The 14145-nt window shown below is 40.7% G+C and overlaps 1 protein-coding gene across 2 annotated transcripts; it reads left to right on the top strand.

The window, feature by feature from the left end:
• The first annotated feature begins 2573 nt into the window (after positions 1–2573).
• On the top strand, positions 2574–11356 carry PSMD12 (proteasome 26S subunit, non-ATPase 12). Of its 2 annotated transcripts, XM_048324117.1 has the most exons (11): positions 2577–2748; positions 4809–4868; positions 5001–5129; positions 6208–6315; positions 7252–7356; positions 7797–7946; positions 8124–8258; positions 8798–8910; positions 9242–9416; positions 9933–10010; positions 10908–11356. In XM_048324117.1, exons 1-11 carry the CDS (start codon positions 2641–2643, stop codon positions 11115–11117), a joined length of 1371 nt encoding a protein of 456 aa, XP_048180074.1. In that variant the 5' UTR covers positions 2577–2640; the 3' UTR covers positions 11118–11356. The 2 variants fall into 2 exon arrangements, with proteins under 2 accessions (XP_048180075.1, XP_048180074.1); XM_048324118.1 differs by lacking the exon at positions 10908–11356 and having other exon boundaries at positions 2574–2748; positions 9878–9966.
• The last annotated feature ends 2789 nt before the right edge of the window (positions 11357–14145 follow it).

The following is a 14145-nucleotide window of genomic DNA, read 5'->3' as shown; positions in this document are numbered from 1 at the left end:
ATTCTGTGGTATTACCCACAGATGAGAGACAATCCAAATTCAGATCTAAAACATCCTTCGGCTTTAAGTGATTTCCTAGTGGTTTCATCCACGGGGAACAGTATTTCTGGTTTCTGCTGAAAACCAGTGTAAAAGAACCTGAACTTCTTGGCTTGGGGCCTTGATGCTACCCAACTATAGGCAAGGACACTGATTTCAATAAAACCAGAAGACTTAAACTAGTTTATCACCTATCGCATGCTTTCAACATAAAGTAAACCTTATAGCTCTGTGTACATTAACAAAGCAGATCTGCAGAAAGCAGTGTGTCAAATACAGAACCTGCTTAAAATGGAAACCAAGACTACTTCCTGTACCTGCAGCAAAAGATTATCCAGTCACCCCATACCATAGCTCTGTCTTGTGCTGGTTGCACATACTCTTGGGGAAAAGCAGTGACCCCAAGGATATCCCTTACAACTCCCCACTGTGAGTGCCCAGACTCTTTCCAAAGCACACCTCCCAAATGCTTCCCAGGGGACATGCTGACACAGAAAACTTGCAGCTCCCACGAGCCAGGCAGTGCCTGCCAAGCATGCCTGCCTCAATTTTGGGTCTTTGATTTCCATGAATTGGCAGAAATTTTTACTCTTACCTCTGCAACATGCTCTCTATGCTCTGTTGTGAAAATGAGACATTTTTCACTCATTTTTCATTTCTGACCCAGAGGAAAAAAGCCGGTATGTTAAATTATGCTGAGTATGAACTCCAGATGGACTCGTGTCAGCAAAGTGTCACTTCAGAGTAAGAGACAGCAAGAGCCAAGCCATTTCTTTGGGTGTTTCACTAAGGACTTTTGAATAAGAATTTAGTTTCTTTTTCAGCCGCTCAGGGATTCTATATTGGAGGCAACAGCTGCCTCATTTCCCAGCGCATGCATGCAGTTAAAGGAAAACAACAGTTGCAGAAGGCAGTTATTTTCTTCCTCTTTCACTCTTTTGTCTGAACCAAATTACTGTGTATGGGACTATGTTCAATTAGATTAGCATGTGACTTTTAACTTCTCTGGAAGCCATCACTCCCAATCCATCACCTGTGAAAATATACTAATATTACCATGAGCTAAAAGAATGAGATTGTAAAAATAAAAACTCTGTAAAAATTTGCAAATGGCCAGAGTTAGGGAAGAACAACTGACACGCTCTGTGTGATACATGCATGTATTTTAAGTACTTAAGTCAATTGAAATTAAGTAAAAATGATTAAGGATAATGGATAAATTCTGTTAGCAGACTTTTTAAATCAAGTTTGTGTTCAAACAGAAAGTGATTCAAAGCCTGTCTGTGCTGTGCTAATTGGAAGGTATGTATCAGACACAGTTGCAAAATGCAGTATTGGAGCTCTGAATTCACTTAACTGAACTACTCTGAATTTACACCAGTGCAGCAGATGTAGGAACTCAGTCTTAATTCTGTAAAAAAAAAATATTTAAACCAGTTACCTCAAATACCCCTTTGCCGCATTAACATGTTGGTCTGTGTACAGTATAGTCTGAAAGTAACACAACACAAAATGTAATTTCATGGTAACTTCTTCTTTCTGGAAATCTTGAATAACATCCAAAGATTCCCATGGCAGGTGGTTGGAACTAGGTGATCTTTAAAGTCCCTTACAACCCAAGCCACTCTGTGATTCTGATTCAGTTTTTGAGTATTTGAACATTCCCTGTTCAGTATTTGAGTTGTTTGCTTGCAAACACGAGGGAGATTTTCTGGATTTACCCAGTGAATGAAACTTCTGTAGCATATGAAATTGTGTTGGGAGATGATAGCAACCTGCACACACAGGCGTTGCACCAACATCTCACAACTTTTCAAACACATTGATGGTGCAACACTGTCTAGATCAGGATTCTTGTGCACTTAAAAGTCAAAGCGTGTCCTACCTTTCCTCCACCTCTCCAGCAATGCCAGGTGATTAAACGACGTAAGGCTGTAATGAGATACAGTGAAACCACCAAGGTGAAATCAGCAGCTACAGAACCCAGAGTGCTCCACTGCAGCCACACCTGACGTGTCAACACGGCCAGGCTGTCCCCAAATGTGGGAGAACAGCACAAAACCACCGTCTTCCTGCCTCACCACCCCCAAGCTACGAGCAACACCGTGGCTGTGGCAACTGTCCCGAGCCCCGTGGCCGTGCTGAGGCCACAGGGCAGAATGGGGGTCGTGTCTGCACTCCGGGAGATGTCACTGGGAGATGTCACCGGGAGATGTCACCGCGACATCTGGCATCAACTCACAGCTGCCCTTCCTGGGTGCCGAGGAATCCCCCGGCCAGACTGGATCTCAGAAGTGTGGATTAAGGGGCAGAGCCATTCAGAGGGGCAGATCGCAGTCCAGGTCCCCTCCAAGGGGCGGATTGAGGGGCAGATCCGCACAGCGAGGCAGTGACACACCCGGTCCTCTCCCAAGTGCCGTGGGCGGGGCGGGTCCCCTCAGAGGCGGCACCTCCCCCGCCGGGGGTCCTGAGGCGGCCGGGGATGGCCACAGCAGTGCCTGCTTGCCGCGGCGCGGGGCCCTTCGGCGGGGCTGCACCCGGCGCGCCTGCGCGCGGGCCCGGCCGGTTCCGGTGAGCGCTGAGGCAGCGGAGCGGGCGGACATGGCGGAGGGCGGCGCGGAGCGGGCCGATGGCCGCATCGTCAAAATGGAGGTGGATTACAGCGCGACTGTGGACCAGCGGCTGCCCGAATGCGAGCGGCTGGCGCAGGTGAGGCGGGAGAGAAGCCTGGCGGGGTGGACGGGCTGAGTCATGGCGCGCTAGGCCGCGCGTGGAGGTGGCGCGGAGCGACCCGCGGCCGCATCCTACCCCACGATGCGGTGTTGAGGGGTCTGGTTGCGGGTTCTCCGTGCCGTGCTGGGGAAGGGAAGGAGTGGGGCGGCTCCGCCGTTTCAGGACTGTGTGGGAGGGTGGGAAGGAGGGAGGTTGGTGGCCAAGCAGAGGGTGCCTGAGCCCTGAAACTGCTCTCCAGGGTAGTGATCACGGCCCCAACCCTGCCAGAGCTCAAGGAATGTTTAGACAACGCTCTCAGGCACATGGATTCTTAGGGAGGTTCTGTGCAGAACCAAGGCGAAGAGATGCACTCGATGATCCTTGTGGGTTCATTCCAGCTCAGTGTGTTCTGTGATTTTGAGACGGGACGCGGTTTCGGGGCGCAGCCTCGCGGGTGAGGGAACCAGCGGGCCCCAGTCCATCACAAGGGCCGTGGCTCTTCCCCGCAGCCCCTGCTCGCGGGCATACGCGGAGTTGCTTGTTCATCCCGGGGCTCTGTACGCCGGAGCTACCTTCGTGTAACAGGTCCCGGGGCACGTTGGACAGGCAGCGCTTTAACTCGGTTACATGCGAGCCCCAAGGAGCTGGAATGGAGGAACAGAGCCAGGAGAGGCGCTAGGGCTGTCTCTGCCTCCTTCGGCTCAGTAAACAACGTCTGTGTACACACCCTGCGTGACCGCAGGATGTGTTGCACGTGGGGTCATAGTGATTGAGCATACGGTGTTTCATAAAAAAGTTCTTCTGTGGCGTAGAGATTCTTGTGCCCCTCAGATCTCAGAAAAGACAGAACCATGGAATCACAGAATGGTTTGGGTTGGAAGAGGCCTTAAGCTCATTTCATTCCACCCCCTGCCACAGGCAGCGACACCTTCTACTAGACCAGGTTGCTCCAAAACCATACAAATTGGCTTTGAACACTTCCAGCGATGGGGCAGCCACAGCTTCCCTGTTGTTGCTGTCATTTGTTGTCCCAGTAGGATGGCATCTGACTCTTCACATGCTGCAAATGCTCTGCTTGATCCATGTGTTTCAAGACACACGTTGTACAGTTCTGAAGGCAGTAGCCTTAAGATAAATAAATTGCATCTTACATTATCTTAAGGTTATTGAACGGAGAGCAGGCACAAGGATTTTGTCCTACAGGCACAGCTCTGCAGAGGAATGGACACCATGGCCATGTTTCATTCTGCAAAACATAAATTCTGTGGCAGTAAGAGCACATCCTTGATAAACCATTGTATGTAGTCTACAATATTTCAGCTGGGATGTTTTAGAAACAAATTTCATTTTCTGTGGTTTGTTACTCATTTTCTACCCGTTTTTTGTTTCTAGTTTCTAACCATCTTTTGCAGCCCTACCACTGCCATGGGCTGTTTCAAATTCACCCCTATTAACTTTTTTTTTTTAACAAGATATTTGCTAGGAATTGCAACTTAGGACTAAAAGTACATTGTGGTATCTTACACTCCTCTAAACGAAGGCAAATACAGTTCTCAAAACCCCTCTAAAACCAGGACTATTATAATTCCATGCTTAGCCTGTAAAGGTTGTAGTTTATACTTTGTATAATACACTGTAATTAAGATATGAATATGGGTGGAAGTAATAGGTGAACAATTTTTTTGGCCAAGGTGTTTAATTGCATATCTAATCTCACTGAAAGCTCTGTTTTGGCCAGAGAAGAAATGAGTCTTCCACGCAGCTCAGTGAATGTGAGCTCACCAAACCTGTCTGAAACTTGCCAGGTTTCTCTCCCAAGGCAGACAACTTGGAGCATGTGTTGTGCAAAAATGCCACTAGTACCTCTCCAGTTCTATCTCTGTGTAGAACCATGTCTTTAAAGTTAGTGCTATGCATACTTTTTTTTAAGGAAAAAAAATTAAAACGAGTGTACGGGCTGGTCTGTGTTTTTATTTATGTGAGAATTTGAGCTACTCTCAGTTTAAACTGAGTTATGTTCTTGACTCATGGAGATATTTGTTTGCCCGTCTTATTAGGAAGGAAGATTGCAAGAAGTCATTGAAAACCTTCTCTCCCTGGAAAAACAAACACGGACGGTGAGTAGTGTATGGTGGTGCTGGGATGTGCTACACACCTCATGTTCCACTGTGTTAAAGTCATGAAGGGACTTGCAGTATCCTTGGAGCATCAGTTTATCCTGTCTCTAACATGCTCTTGGTTTGTTACAGGCTTCTGACATGGTCTCCACATCCCGAATCTTAGTTGCCGTAGTGAAAATGTGTTACGAAGCTAAAGACTGGGATGCTCTTAATGAAAATATTATTCTTCTATCAAAGAGAAGAAGTCAGTTAAAACAGGTGAATTTAATCCTTCGAAACAAAATATAAAACTGTATTCTGGAGCTGTATTACATACCTGGTTCCCCCAGATGTGTAGGGACTTTCTGTGTAAAGATGGTGGTTCATCTTTACACTCTTCTGCAGGGTGTATTGTAGACATATTCTTCATGTTCAGATGTGCATTAAACAGAGTTACTGCAATTTTTTGTGCTCATATGAAATGTCGGCTTTGCATGCTTGCTTTTGAAACTGGCATACTTTGGTATAAAGCACTTGCATTTTAGAAAGTGTGAAGTTTGTTGCGCTCTGCGTGTTCAGTTTGACTTAAATAGAAGTCAGCAACAGGTAATTTTAATGGCATCATTGGTTTAGGAAGGAAAGGGTTACCTATTGTTTAGTGTGCGGAATCATCACTAGTGTGTGTAAGAGTACAGTTTAGTTCTCTGACTTGCACAGACTGTAGCTGAAGGCTTGAATCATTCCAGCTGAATTTTGAGGAACTTTTTGAGGAAGACATTTCTAGAAGTTTTAATTCTGGGTTTTTTTTAGAAGTAGGTATTTTAATAATAATTTTACCAGCTTTGTCAGCATTGTTACCAGAAGCGCACATTCCAGTACCTGTGCTTGTCACTGAAGGAAACATCCCTCTTCCTTCCCTTCCTGAGGAATCTACAGGTGTTGTAAGGAGAGGGGGTAGTGCACAGAGTTAAGAGAAGATACACATCTCTTCAGCCATGCGGGTCTTAGGGCAAGCAGAGAAGTTCTGCCAGTCCATGTGAGTCTTGTGGATTTGGCAGAAGAGGAATTGCTTTTCAGGATAGAACTGCATGGCATGGATTATTTTCACTATTGGAAAAACTGAGATGAAAAAAATGACAGAACAGCATCCCATTTGCCTTGTAGCATCAGTCAATAGCATCATTGTACACATCTTCATGAATCAAAGTGAGGAGATAGACTCTGTGTGCTTTTTGCTGAAATGAGTCTCTTTAGTGTGATGTGAAACTATTTTTTACTTACCTCTGAGTGTTATAGCTTGAATTCATTAGGGAAGTCTAAAACAATAGTATGTCTTTCCTCTCTGTTTTCATACTAGGCAGTTGCTAAAATGGTCCAGCAGTGCTGCACTTATGTTGAAGAAATCACAGACTTACCAGTCAAACTGCGCTTAATCGACACGTTGCGTATGGTCACAGAAGGAAAAGTAAGATTTTGTTTTAAGACTCAATGTCTAAAAGGTAGAATAAAAATGTTCACCTTCTTTAAAAGCGTGGTTTCTTAGCATTATTTTTTTAATCCTGTGCAAGTAAGAGCAGAAGTAATTTTTAAATTAACCTGGGAAGCCAAGTAGTTTATTTCTGTCTAAAAGACTTCAGATATTTTCCATATTTAAATCATATGCTGAAACACTGGTCCATGTTCCTATAATGTAGTTATCTAGATGTATTATTAATATAGTTAGTAATACATTTCAAAATTCTAAAATACCATTTACTTTTCACTTTTTCGTATGTCATGTATTTGAATTTGGTAGAGAAATGGGCAGGTTTAGTTTAATTTCTCCTGCACTTAGCAAGGTGTTACATATAGTTATGGTAATCAGAAGGTGATACCAAAGCATTATACCAAGTGAGTTACTTATATTGTGTTCCTTTTGCTTTAAGAAAATAAAGAATTCTGAATTAAGGCAAATTTGTGTCAATGTTATGACTTCTGTCTGTTAGTCTAAATTGTTAGTAATTAAGTCTTGTTGATTAATGGCTGGTTAGGAGTAAGTGAAATAATTTAAAGGGGAGTACTTAGTACACATTAACCATAAAATGTAACTTCTATCTGTTTCAATATATTCTAGTAGACAAAATATTTAATACTTTATTCACAGTGCATATCCCTTTGTGTTTGCTTGAAGAATCATAGGTCATTTTTAGATTAATTTGGTCCAAAAAAGTTTGGTGTGTCAATTATCCACTGTATTTCATCAGTGTATATTGTGGATAGTGCCAGTGTAGTGGATGGATACACAACAAATTAAGTGGTTGTATGATGACAGCATCAAGTGTATTTCCCAGGAGGCTTGCAGTCTCAGAGTTAGCACTCCTCTTTAAAAAATTAGTGTTTAAACTCTTCCTTCTGCCCTCAGATATATGTGGAAATTGAGCGTGCTCGCCTGACAAAGACACTTGCAACAATAAAGGAACAGAACGGGGAGGTGAAAGAGGCTGCCTCGATTCTGCAAGAGTTGCAGGTAACGCCTTGGAACTTAGAAGTGCATCAGCAATAGCAATTAATTCTGACTGTTCTGAGATTGTTTAGAAACTGAATCAGGTATGTTTGCAGAAATGCCTGGAATGAGATGAATTGTTATTAGTGAAAGTGCAGTTCAGCTTTAACTGCTTTTGTTAATGTCATGATTGGGTTACACAGAATATTTTCCACTTGGAAAGTGGATTTCAATTCTCTACCTAGTTCATTGAGTTTAGTGTTGGTGGATTCTTTGGTGTAAGTGGAGGTGATAATTAAAATGGAATAACCTTTATTCTATTTTCACTTGCTCTGTAATAGCTTTTTTTCTGTTGTTTTGTTTTGGTGTGTTCCGCCTCCAGACAACCTCCCACTCTTCTGGCACAGTTAAGCCTTCACTTGATTTGACTTTGACAACATTAAGTAGTTACATTTTCATTTCAGGTGGAAACCTATGGTTCAATGGAAAAGAAAGAACGTGTAGAATTTATCTTGGAGCAGATGAGACTCTGTCTAGCTGTAAAAGACTATATTCGGACTCAAATTATCAGCAAAAAAATAAATACAAAATTTTTTCAAGAAGAAAACACAGAAGTAAGTCCTTGGAGGATTTCTCACTCTTTCTCCCTCCCTCCACACAAATTTTAATCTGACTTACTTCTCTTCGGGTCCAAGTGTATTTATTTAAATCTCTCTGTTTTCTGGGGTTCAGTTGAATTTCATTTACCGGTCATGGAGCTGTGTTAATTTGACTTTTTGATACTGTTTCAGAAACTAAAGTTGAAGTACTACAACTTAATGATCCAGCTGGATCAACATGAAGGCTCCTACCTCTCCATCTGTAAGCACTACAGAGCCATTTATGACACTCCCTGTATCCAGGCTGAAAGTGAAAAGTGGCAACAGGTAAAAAAACCGTACATAAAAATGTCTGCATTTCCATGTGACAAATACCCATATCTTACCACATCGGTGTACAGTGGATGAAATAGCTCATCAGTCTGTTTTTATTTAAATGGTTATATTAACAAATTGGTTAGTTGAAAACAGATATGATAAAGTTGATTTCAAAAGAATGTTTATAACCAATATCTTTATTATATTATCTTTGAAATTGAGAAGGTCTCAACTGTTTCATGCAAGTGTAGAGATTGCAAACAGTGTGCAAGTGTGGTCTCAGTGGTGCTGTTCTGTGTGCAGTACAGATGTATTTCACGTTTGAAAAGATTTTTTTCTTCATGTATTTATTTGAAATACTAGAATTTTGGTTAACCTGTGTCAATTTAAATGTACCACAGTTCACCTCTGCAAGATGACATCAGTTTCACCTTAATTTCTTAATACACTGAGATTAAATCTTTTGCTTATTAAACTCTAAGTTTTGTAATCAGTGTTGGCAATTCTTCTGTTTGTGGAAAAAACCCACACTCTTTCCTCTTAAACAGGCACTGAAGAGCGTTGTTCTTTATGTTATTCTTTCACCTTATGACAATGAACAATCTGATTTGGTGCACAGAATTAGTAGTGACAAAAAGCTAGAAGAAATCCCCAAGTATAAGTAAGTATCCTTTCTAGTAACCAATTCTTAGATTAAGAAGTGTCTCTCTCTGACAGTGCAAGTGAAATCTCTTTATGCTGAGTCTGCTGTGAGCAACTCTGAATTTAATGCTGCATTAAGAATACTGCAAAAATGTCATGATTGTTCTGTGTGAAAATAAATGTCTCTTGTAAGAGAAAGATCTTTGTTAGAAGAACAGTCTGACTTGAGCTGCCCCCATTATTTATGGTAATAAGAATAAAACATTTAAAATTATGCCTTAGATCTATTTGAAGTATAGACTAGGCCTTATTAATACAGGATTGTAATTCAACTGTACTAAATCATTTAGAGACCTCCTAAAACTGTTTACCACCATGGAGCTGATGAGGTGGAGTACCCTAGTTGAAGAATATGGGAAGGAGTTGAGAGAAGGATCCCTTGACAGTCCTGCAACAGATGTTTTTGGCTGTACAGAGGAAGGTGAAAAGAGATGGAAAGATTTAAAGAACAGAGTTGTGGAACATGTAAGTATCAGTGTCTGTAGGCAGTAGCTGTGTACTCAGTGCCTCAGCTAAAAACACTTTTTGCTTGCTGTATTTTAATCACAAAGAAGACAAAAAAGTAGCTAATAAAGCAGCAGATAAGGTGTCTTTTCTGTTGTGTTGTTTTTCAAGATTTTACTTGCTTGTATATCTCTATTTTATATATATATATTTGGCATACTTGCCACCAAAAAGAGCATATTGCACTCAAATGAGATTGAGCATTCACATTTCAATAAAGCATAAATCGGAAGGTCTTGCTTTGTATTAAATGCATAATTGGTTGATTTCTTTTTTTAATAATTTGTCATGTAGAGACTTTTATACCTTCTACCAGCAAAAGAGCTGTTTGTTCACAACCCCTCCTGTCCCCCGTGCCGGACTGTCATTAGAGCACTACAGTTCCTAATCTACTTGTAACATGGACTTTTATATTTTTGCAGCCTGCTTCAATTATTTTTTGCACATAACCCTCTACTCTGAACACTTTTATTCCAGAATATTAGAATAATGGCTAAATATTATACCAGAATTACAATGAAGAGAATGGCACAGCTCCTGGATCTGTCAGTTGATGTAAGTTTTGCTTTGCTTATCCTTCTTTCATAAGGGAGGGGTCTGTGTCTCTGTGTGTGTGGCAGAGATGTGAGTATTCAGCAGAGTAATGTTCTGGTTTTAATTTTCTGCCTTTATGGGAGTTACAAAACCATTCTTTAAACAGTAAACTCAGTTTCATGATGCACATACCCGTAAGGCAAAAGCTGCTCTTAGAAGTTAATTTATGTTCAAGGCCTTGTGTAAATGCTGGAGCTTCTCTGGTGTTTCAGTGTTAAAAAGTTCTTGTCAATGAGGGATGAAAATCATCTGAAGAGAGGGTCCTTCACCTGTAAATGTCCCTGTTCATAGGTGGTGGTACTTTGGGAACATGGGGTGGAGGGGGTCTTCCTGTCACCCTCCTTTGTTTTTTCAAGAGCTTTCCAAGTAGAATGACACATTCTGGTGTTTTGAGTGCAAATGAAGAGCTTTACCCTTCTGCCTTTTCATGAAATCTGCTTTTCCCACAAACTCAGAAATAACCCTTTTTTGACAGTGGCCAGTAATTAGTTCACTGGGATTTTCCTAAGCCTTGCTTACTACATGACTTGCTCTGGTATCTGTGTAGCCAAGTACTCCAAAGTGTAAAAGTCTATTGGGGTAGTATATTAAACTTTTAATTTCATGAAAGATAATCAGATATAGGTCGATTGAAAACAAAAAGGTTTTTTTTTTTTAATAGTTTGTGCTAGCACCTTGCATTGCCAGCACGTGTAATATTAAAATGCCGTGCATTTTTTAAAGTACAAGATTGTTACAGCTGTACTTGTGTATAAAGAAAATCTTATTCTTGGTGCTTTCATGCTGTCTGGGAGGAATTCTGATTCTTTTGTAGGTAAAAATGCTATTTTCTTGACTTAGTGCTGTTTGTCTTTACAGGAATCGGAGGAGTTCTTGTCTAACCTAGTAGTTAATAAGACCATCTTTGCTAAAGTAGACAGGCTGGCAGGAATTATCAATTTCCAGAGGCCTAAGGACCCAAACAATATACTCAATGACTGGTCTCACAAGCTCAACTCCCTCATGGCCCTAGTTAACAAAACCACACATCTCATTGCCAAAGAAGAGATGATCCATAACCTGCAGTAAGGTGCCTCAATAATCTCAGTGCTTTTAAAGAAGGCATTAAATCTTCATAATAGAGACTATTATTACAAGTGTGTATATGGTTTGTTTTCTCCCTGTCAAGCCTTCCTGGTCTAAAATTTAGAACATAATTCTGAAATTCCTGTTGACAATTAAGTTCCCTTGATTATTCATTCAGTTGTTAAATGTTTTTGCTACAATTGGTGAAAGAACAGAATAAAACTGTATTGCCTGTATAATAATAGTCTTGTGATTTCTTTTTTTCCATGTGTACCCTTATCTGTCTAACACAAAATTCTGTGGTTATTTCATTACAGGACTATTTTTGAGACTGTGATTGAGAGGATATACTGTAAATAATAAAAACCTAGGGTTTTACAAAGTGGTAACTTAAAATGATAATACTGTGAAATTATGTCAGATACTCTTTGAACAAAATTCTGGATATTTATGCTTATGAATAATGCTATTTCTTGTGATTTAGTACTACAGTTAAAATTTATTATTCTGAACTGCCAGAGCAATCAGTACATGAGTAAGTAAATGTTGTTTGCAAGTCACTAATTTTGCCTGTTTTGTTGTTACAGTTTGTAATAGCTAAAATGGCAAGTTAATCAGTTAGCTAAGATGGTGCTTTAAAGCTGCTACTTCTCATCATGGGTGTGTTACATTCTGAGCAGATAATGCCCTACTATTTACTTTAACCTCCTTCTAATGGAGGGAAGCTGTGGACTTTTCCCCCTGCTCTGTTTTTTTAAGGAAGTGAAATAGCAGCACAAATAGTGTAGTAAGAATCAATGGAACTTCCATTGAATTTGCGCTGGTTTGGAATGATTTTTAATGCTAGTCATAACTATTCTGTTCATAATTAAGTAGAGACTATAATTGTAAATGATGTATTGAGAAATATATAAATCCCATCACTTTACAAGCACTCTGAACTTCATTCAGAGTAATGCTCTTTTCATGTGAATACACTGAAATTAGGAAACTCCAAACAGGGATTTTGAGTGAGGGAAGTCTGAAGGGACAGGAAAAGATAGAAGCTTGTAAACAGTGATTTGCGTTTGAAATGCAGACTTTGGTCATAGCTTATGGGAAACTTGGGAATGTAATTTGGAAAGCTTGTAACTTTCAAAGCGTTACCAATCCAGCTCACTGCATTTGAGCAACAAAAAGGCAGCTGAACTATCAGTGAGGGAAGGAAGAGGAGCAGGTGTTCAGAATGCACAGAATGTTTACCATCTAACTTCCTAAATTATATTCTAATCGTAGTTGTACAAGTTGTTTAAAACCTTGTCATGACCATGTCTGAGCATGGGATGTTCTGGCCATTGGGAGGCTTTAGTAGCATGAGCAAAACTGGCTGCTGTCAGAACAATGGACAAAGTAGCTTAAAAACCAATGTATCTTTTGGGAACCAAGGCAAGAGCTATCAGAGAGGGGAACAATTGGTCATCAGGGGAAGTGGGAACTTGCCTCTCCCTGTTCTTACAATAAACATTTTCCTTCCATTTGCTATCTGGTCTGGAATCTTCAGCCCCAAGCATTTAAGCCTCTGATGCTTTACCAGATGAGATATGTTGGACCTGTTTCCCCAGCCAACCCTCTTTTCCTTTTTATCCTAGAGTGGAATGTTTCAGTGGTTCCCTGGCTCTTTCTGGGTTTCTTGCAAATTCTCCTCCCTCTCTGGCCTGGCTCTATCCCTCTCTGCTGCCTTTGGCTTCATTTAGAGCAGGAGTTTGTTGGAGAGAGGAGGTGGTTTCTTTCCCCTCACAACCACCTTTTGCTGTCAGCATTAGAAAGAACATGGAAATAACAGTTCAGGTATCTCCTTAAAAGTCAGTTCAGAAGTATTATAAAGGTTTACTTTCATGGTCTGTGTTCATGCCAAAGATCCACAATGATCAAGCTCTCTGTCTTTGGATCTGAAATATATTTTTGTTCGCACTTGGAACACCTTAGTCTTGGCTTGGAACATACTGCCCAAGGCAGACTCCCTCCCTGTCCTCAGAGGGAGACTTTTGCTGTGTTCTGAGTACTTGTTACCAGAAGCAAGAATCCCTCAGGGTTTCCCTCCCCATACGTCACAAAGTTAAAAGAGAAGTTTTAAGACAAAACTCTGGAATTATTGGGCTATAGGGTAATTCCAAGTGAGTGGAAAAGAATCTATTTAGCTTGAAGTTTGGGTTTGGTGTTTTTTGGTTTTTGTTTTTGTTTTTTTTTTTTGTTTTTGTTTTTTTTTTTTTTTGGCTTGCAGACTACCATTGATGAAACTGTATCTTGAGTCTGTCTGGAAAAGGTTGTCACATTCAGGTTGCTAGGAAAAAAGCTATAAATTTTTGGTGCCAGTTCATCTCAAGAATGCAGATATATGTCAGATATAACTCCTCCATGAGCAATTTAAAGGTCAGCATAAAGACATGCCAGCTTCTTAAAAAAAATGCAGAGACTGAAGATCCTTGATCTTGACAGTGTGGGACTAAACCATTACATTACTCTGACCTTTGTAGTTTCTATCTCCTCAGTGTACCCTCAACATCCCCTTATTGCTGGTTGCTTCTCAATGCTCTCATTTTGTGGATCAAAGGAGAAATGAATTAGTTTGAGTATTACTTGCTCTAGAAATTACATGTGTTTAAGGAGTCCATGTTGAAATGTTACCCTTGGATAATTACAAAGTAAGATTAAAGTTGAGATCATCTGTTCATGAGAGGACTCTGGAGGAATTCCAGGGGAATTTTCATGCTGGAAAATCAAAACTTGCTACTCTTCAGCCTAATAATGAGACATTAAATGGTTGCCTAGAAACAGTTTGCTTTATTGTTTAGTAAGACTAGGAATTACTGTTGCTATCTAACTCCAGGTCTACCACTGCCTTGTTTGTGGAAGAGGGTAAACCACTTAACTTCTGTTACTTTCCCATGATTGCTGCTTCTGACGGAGTTCAAAATTTATAAAGGTCCAGTGTGCTAAGGCAATGAAAACATTGCTCCTGTTGTTGCACTCTGTCTGGCACTTCCATTGAGAA

Source organism: Corvus hawaiiensis, chromosome 19, assembly GCF_020740725.1.
Source record: "Corvus hawaiiensis isolate bCorHaw1 chromosome 19, bCorHaw1.pri.cur, whole genome shotgun sequence".
NCBI classification, from domain to species: domain Eukaryota; kingdom Metazoa; phylum Chordata; class Aves; order Passeriformes; family Corvidae; genus Corvus; species Corvus hawaiiensis.
The sequence above is the reverse complement of the archived record's forward strand: the minus strand, read 5'-3'. Positions and strand labels throughout refer to the sequence as shown.

Excerpts from the sequence above, each read along its gene's own strand:
- PSMD12 (XM_048324117.1), top strand. The coding sequence starts at position 2,641 with ATGGCGGAGGGCGGCGCGGAGCGGGCCGATGGCCGCATCGTCAAAATG. Across the intron at positions 2,749-4,808 it reads AATGCGAGCGGCTGGCGCAG|GAAGGAAGATTGCAAGAAGT; the intron begins GTGAGGCGGGAG and ends CCGTCTTATTAG. Across the intron at positions 7,947-8,123 it reads TTCAAGAAGAAAACACAGAA|AAACTAAAGTTGAAGTACTA; the intron begins GTAAGTCCTTGG and ends ATACTGTTTCAG.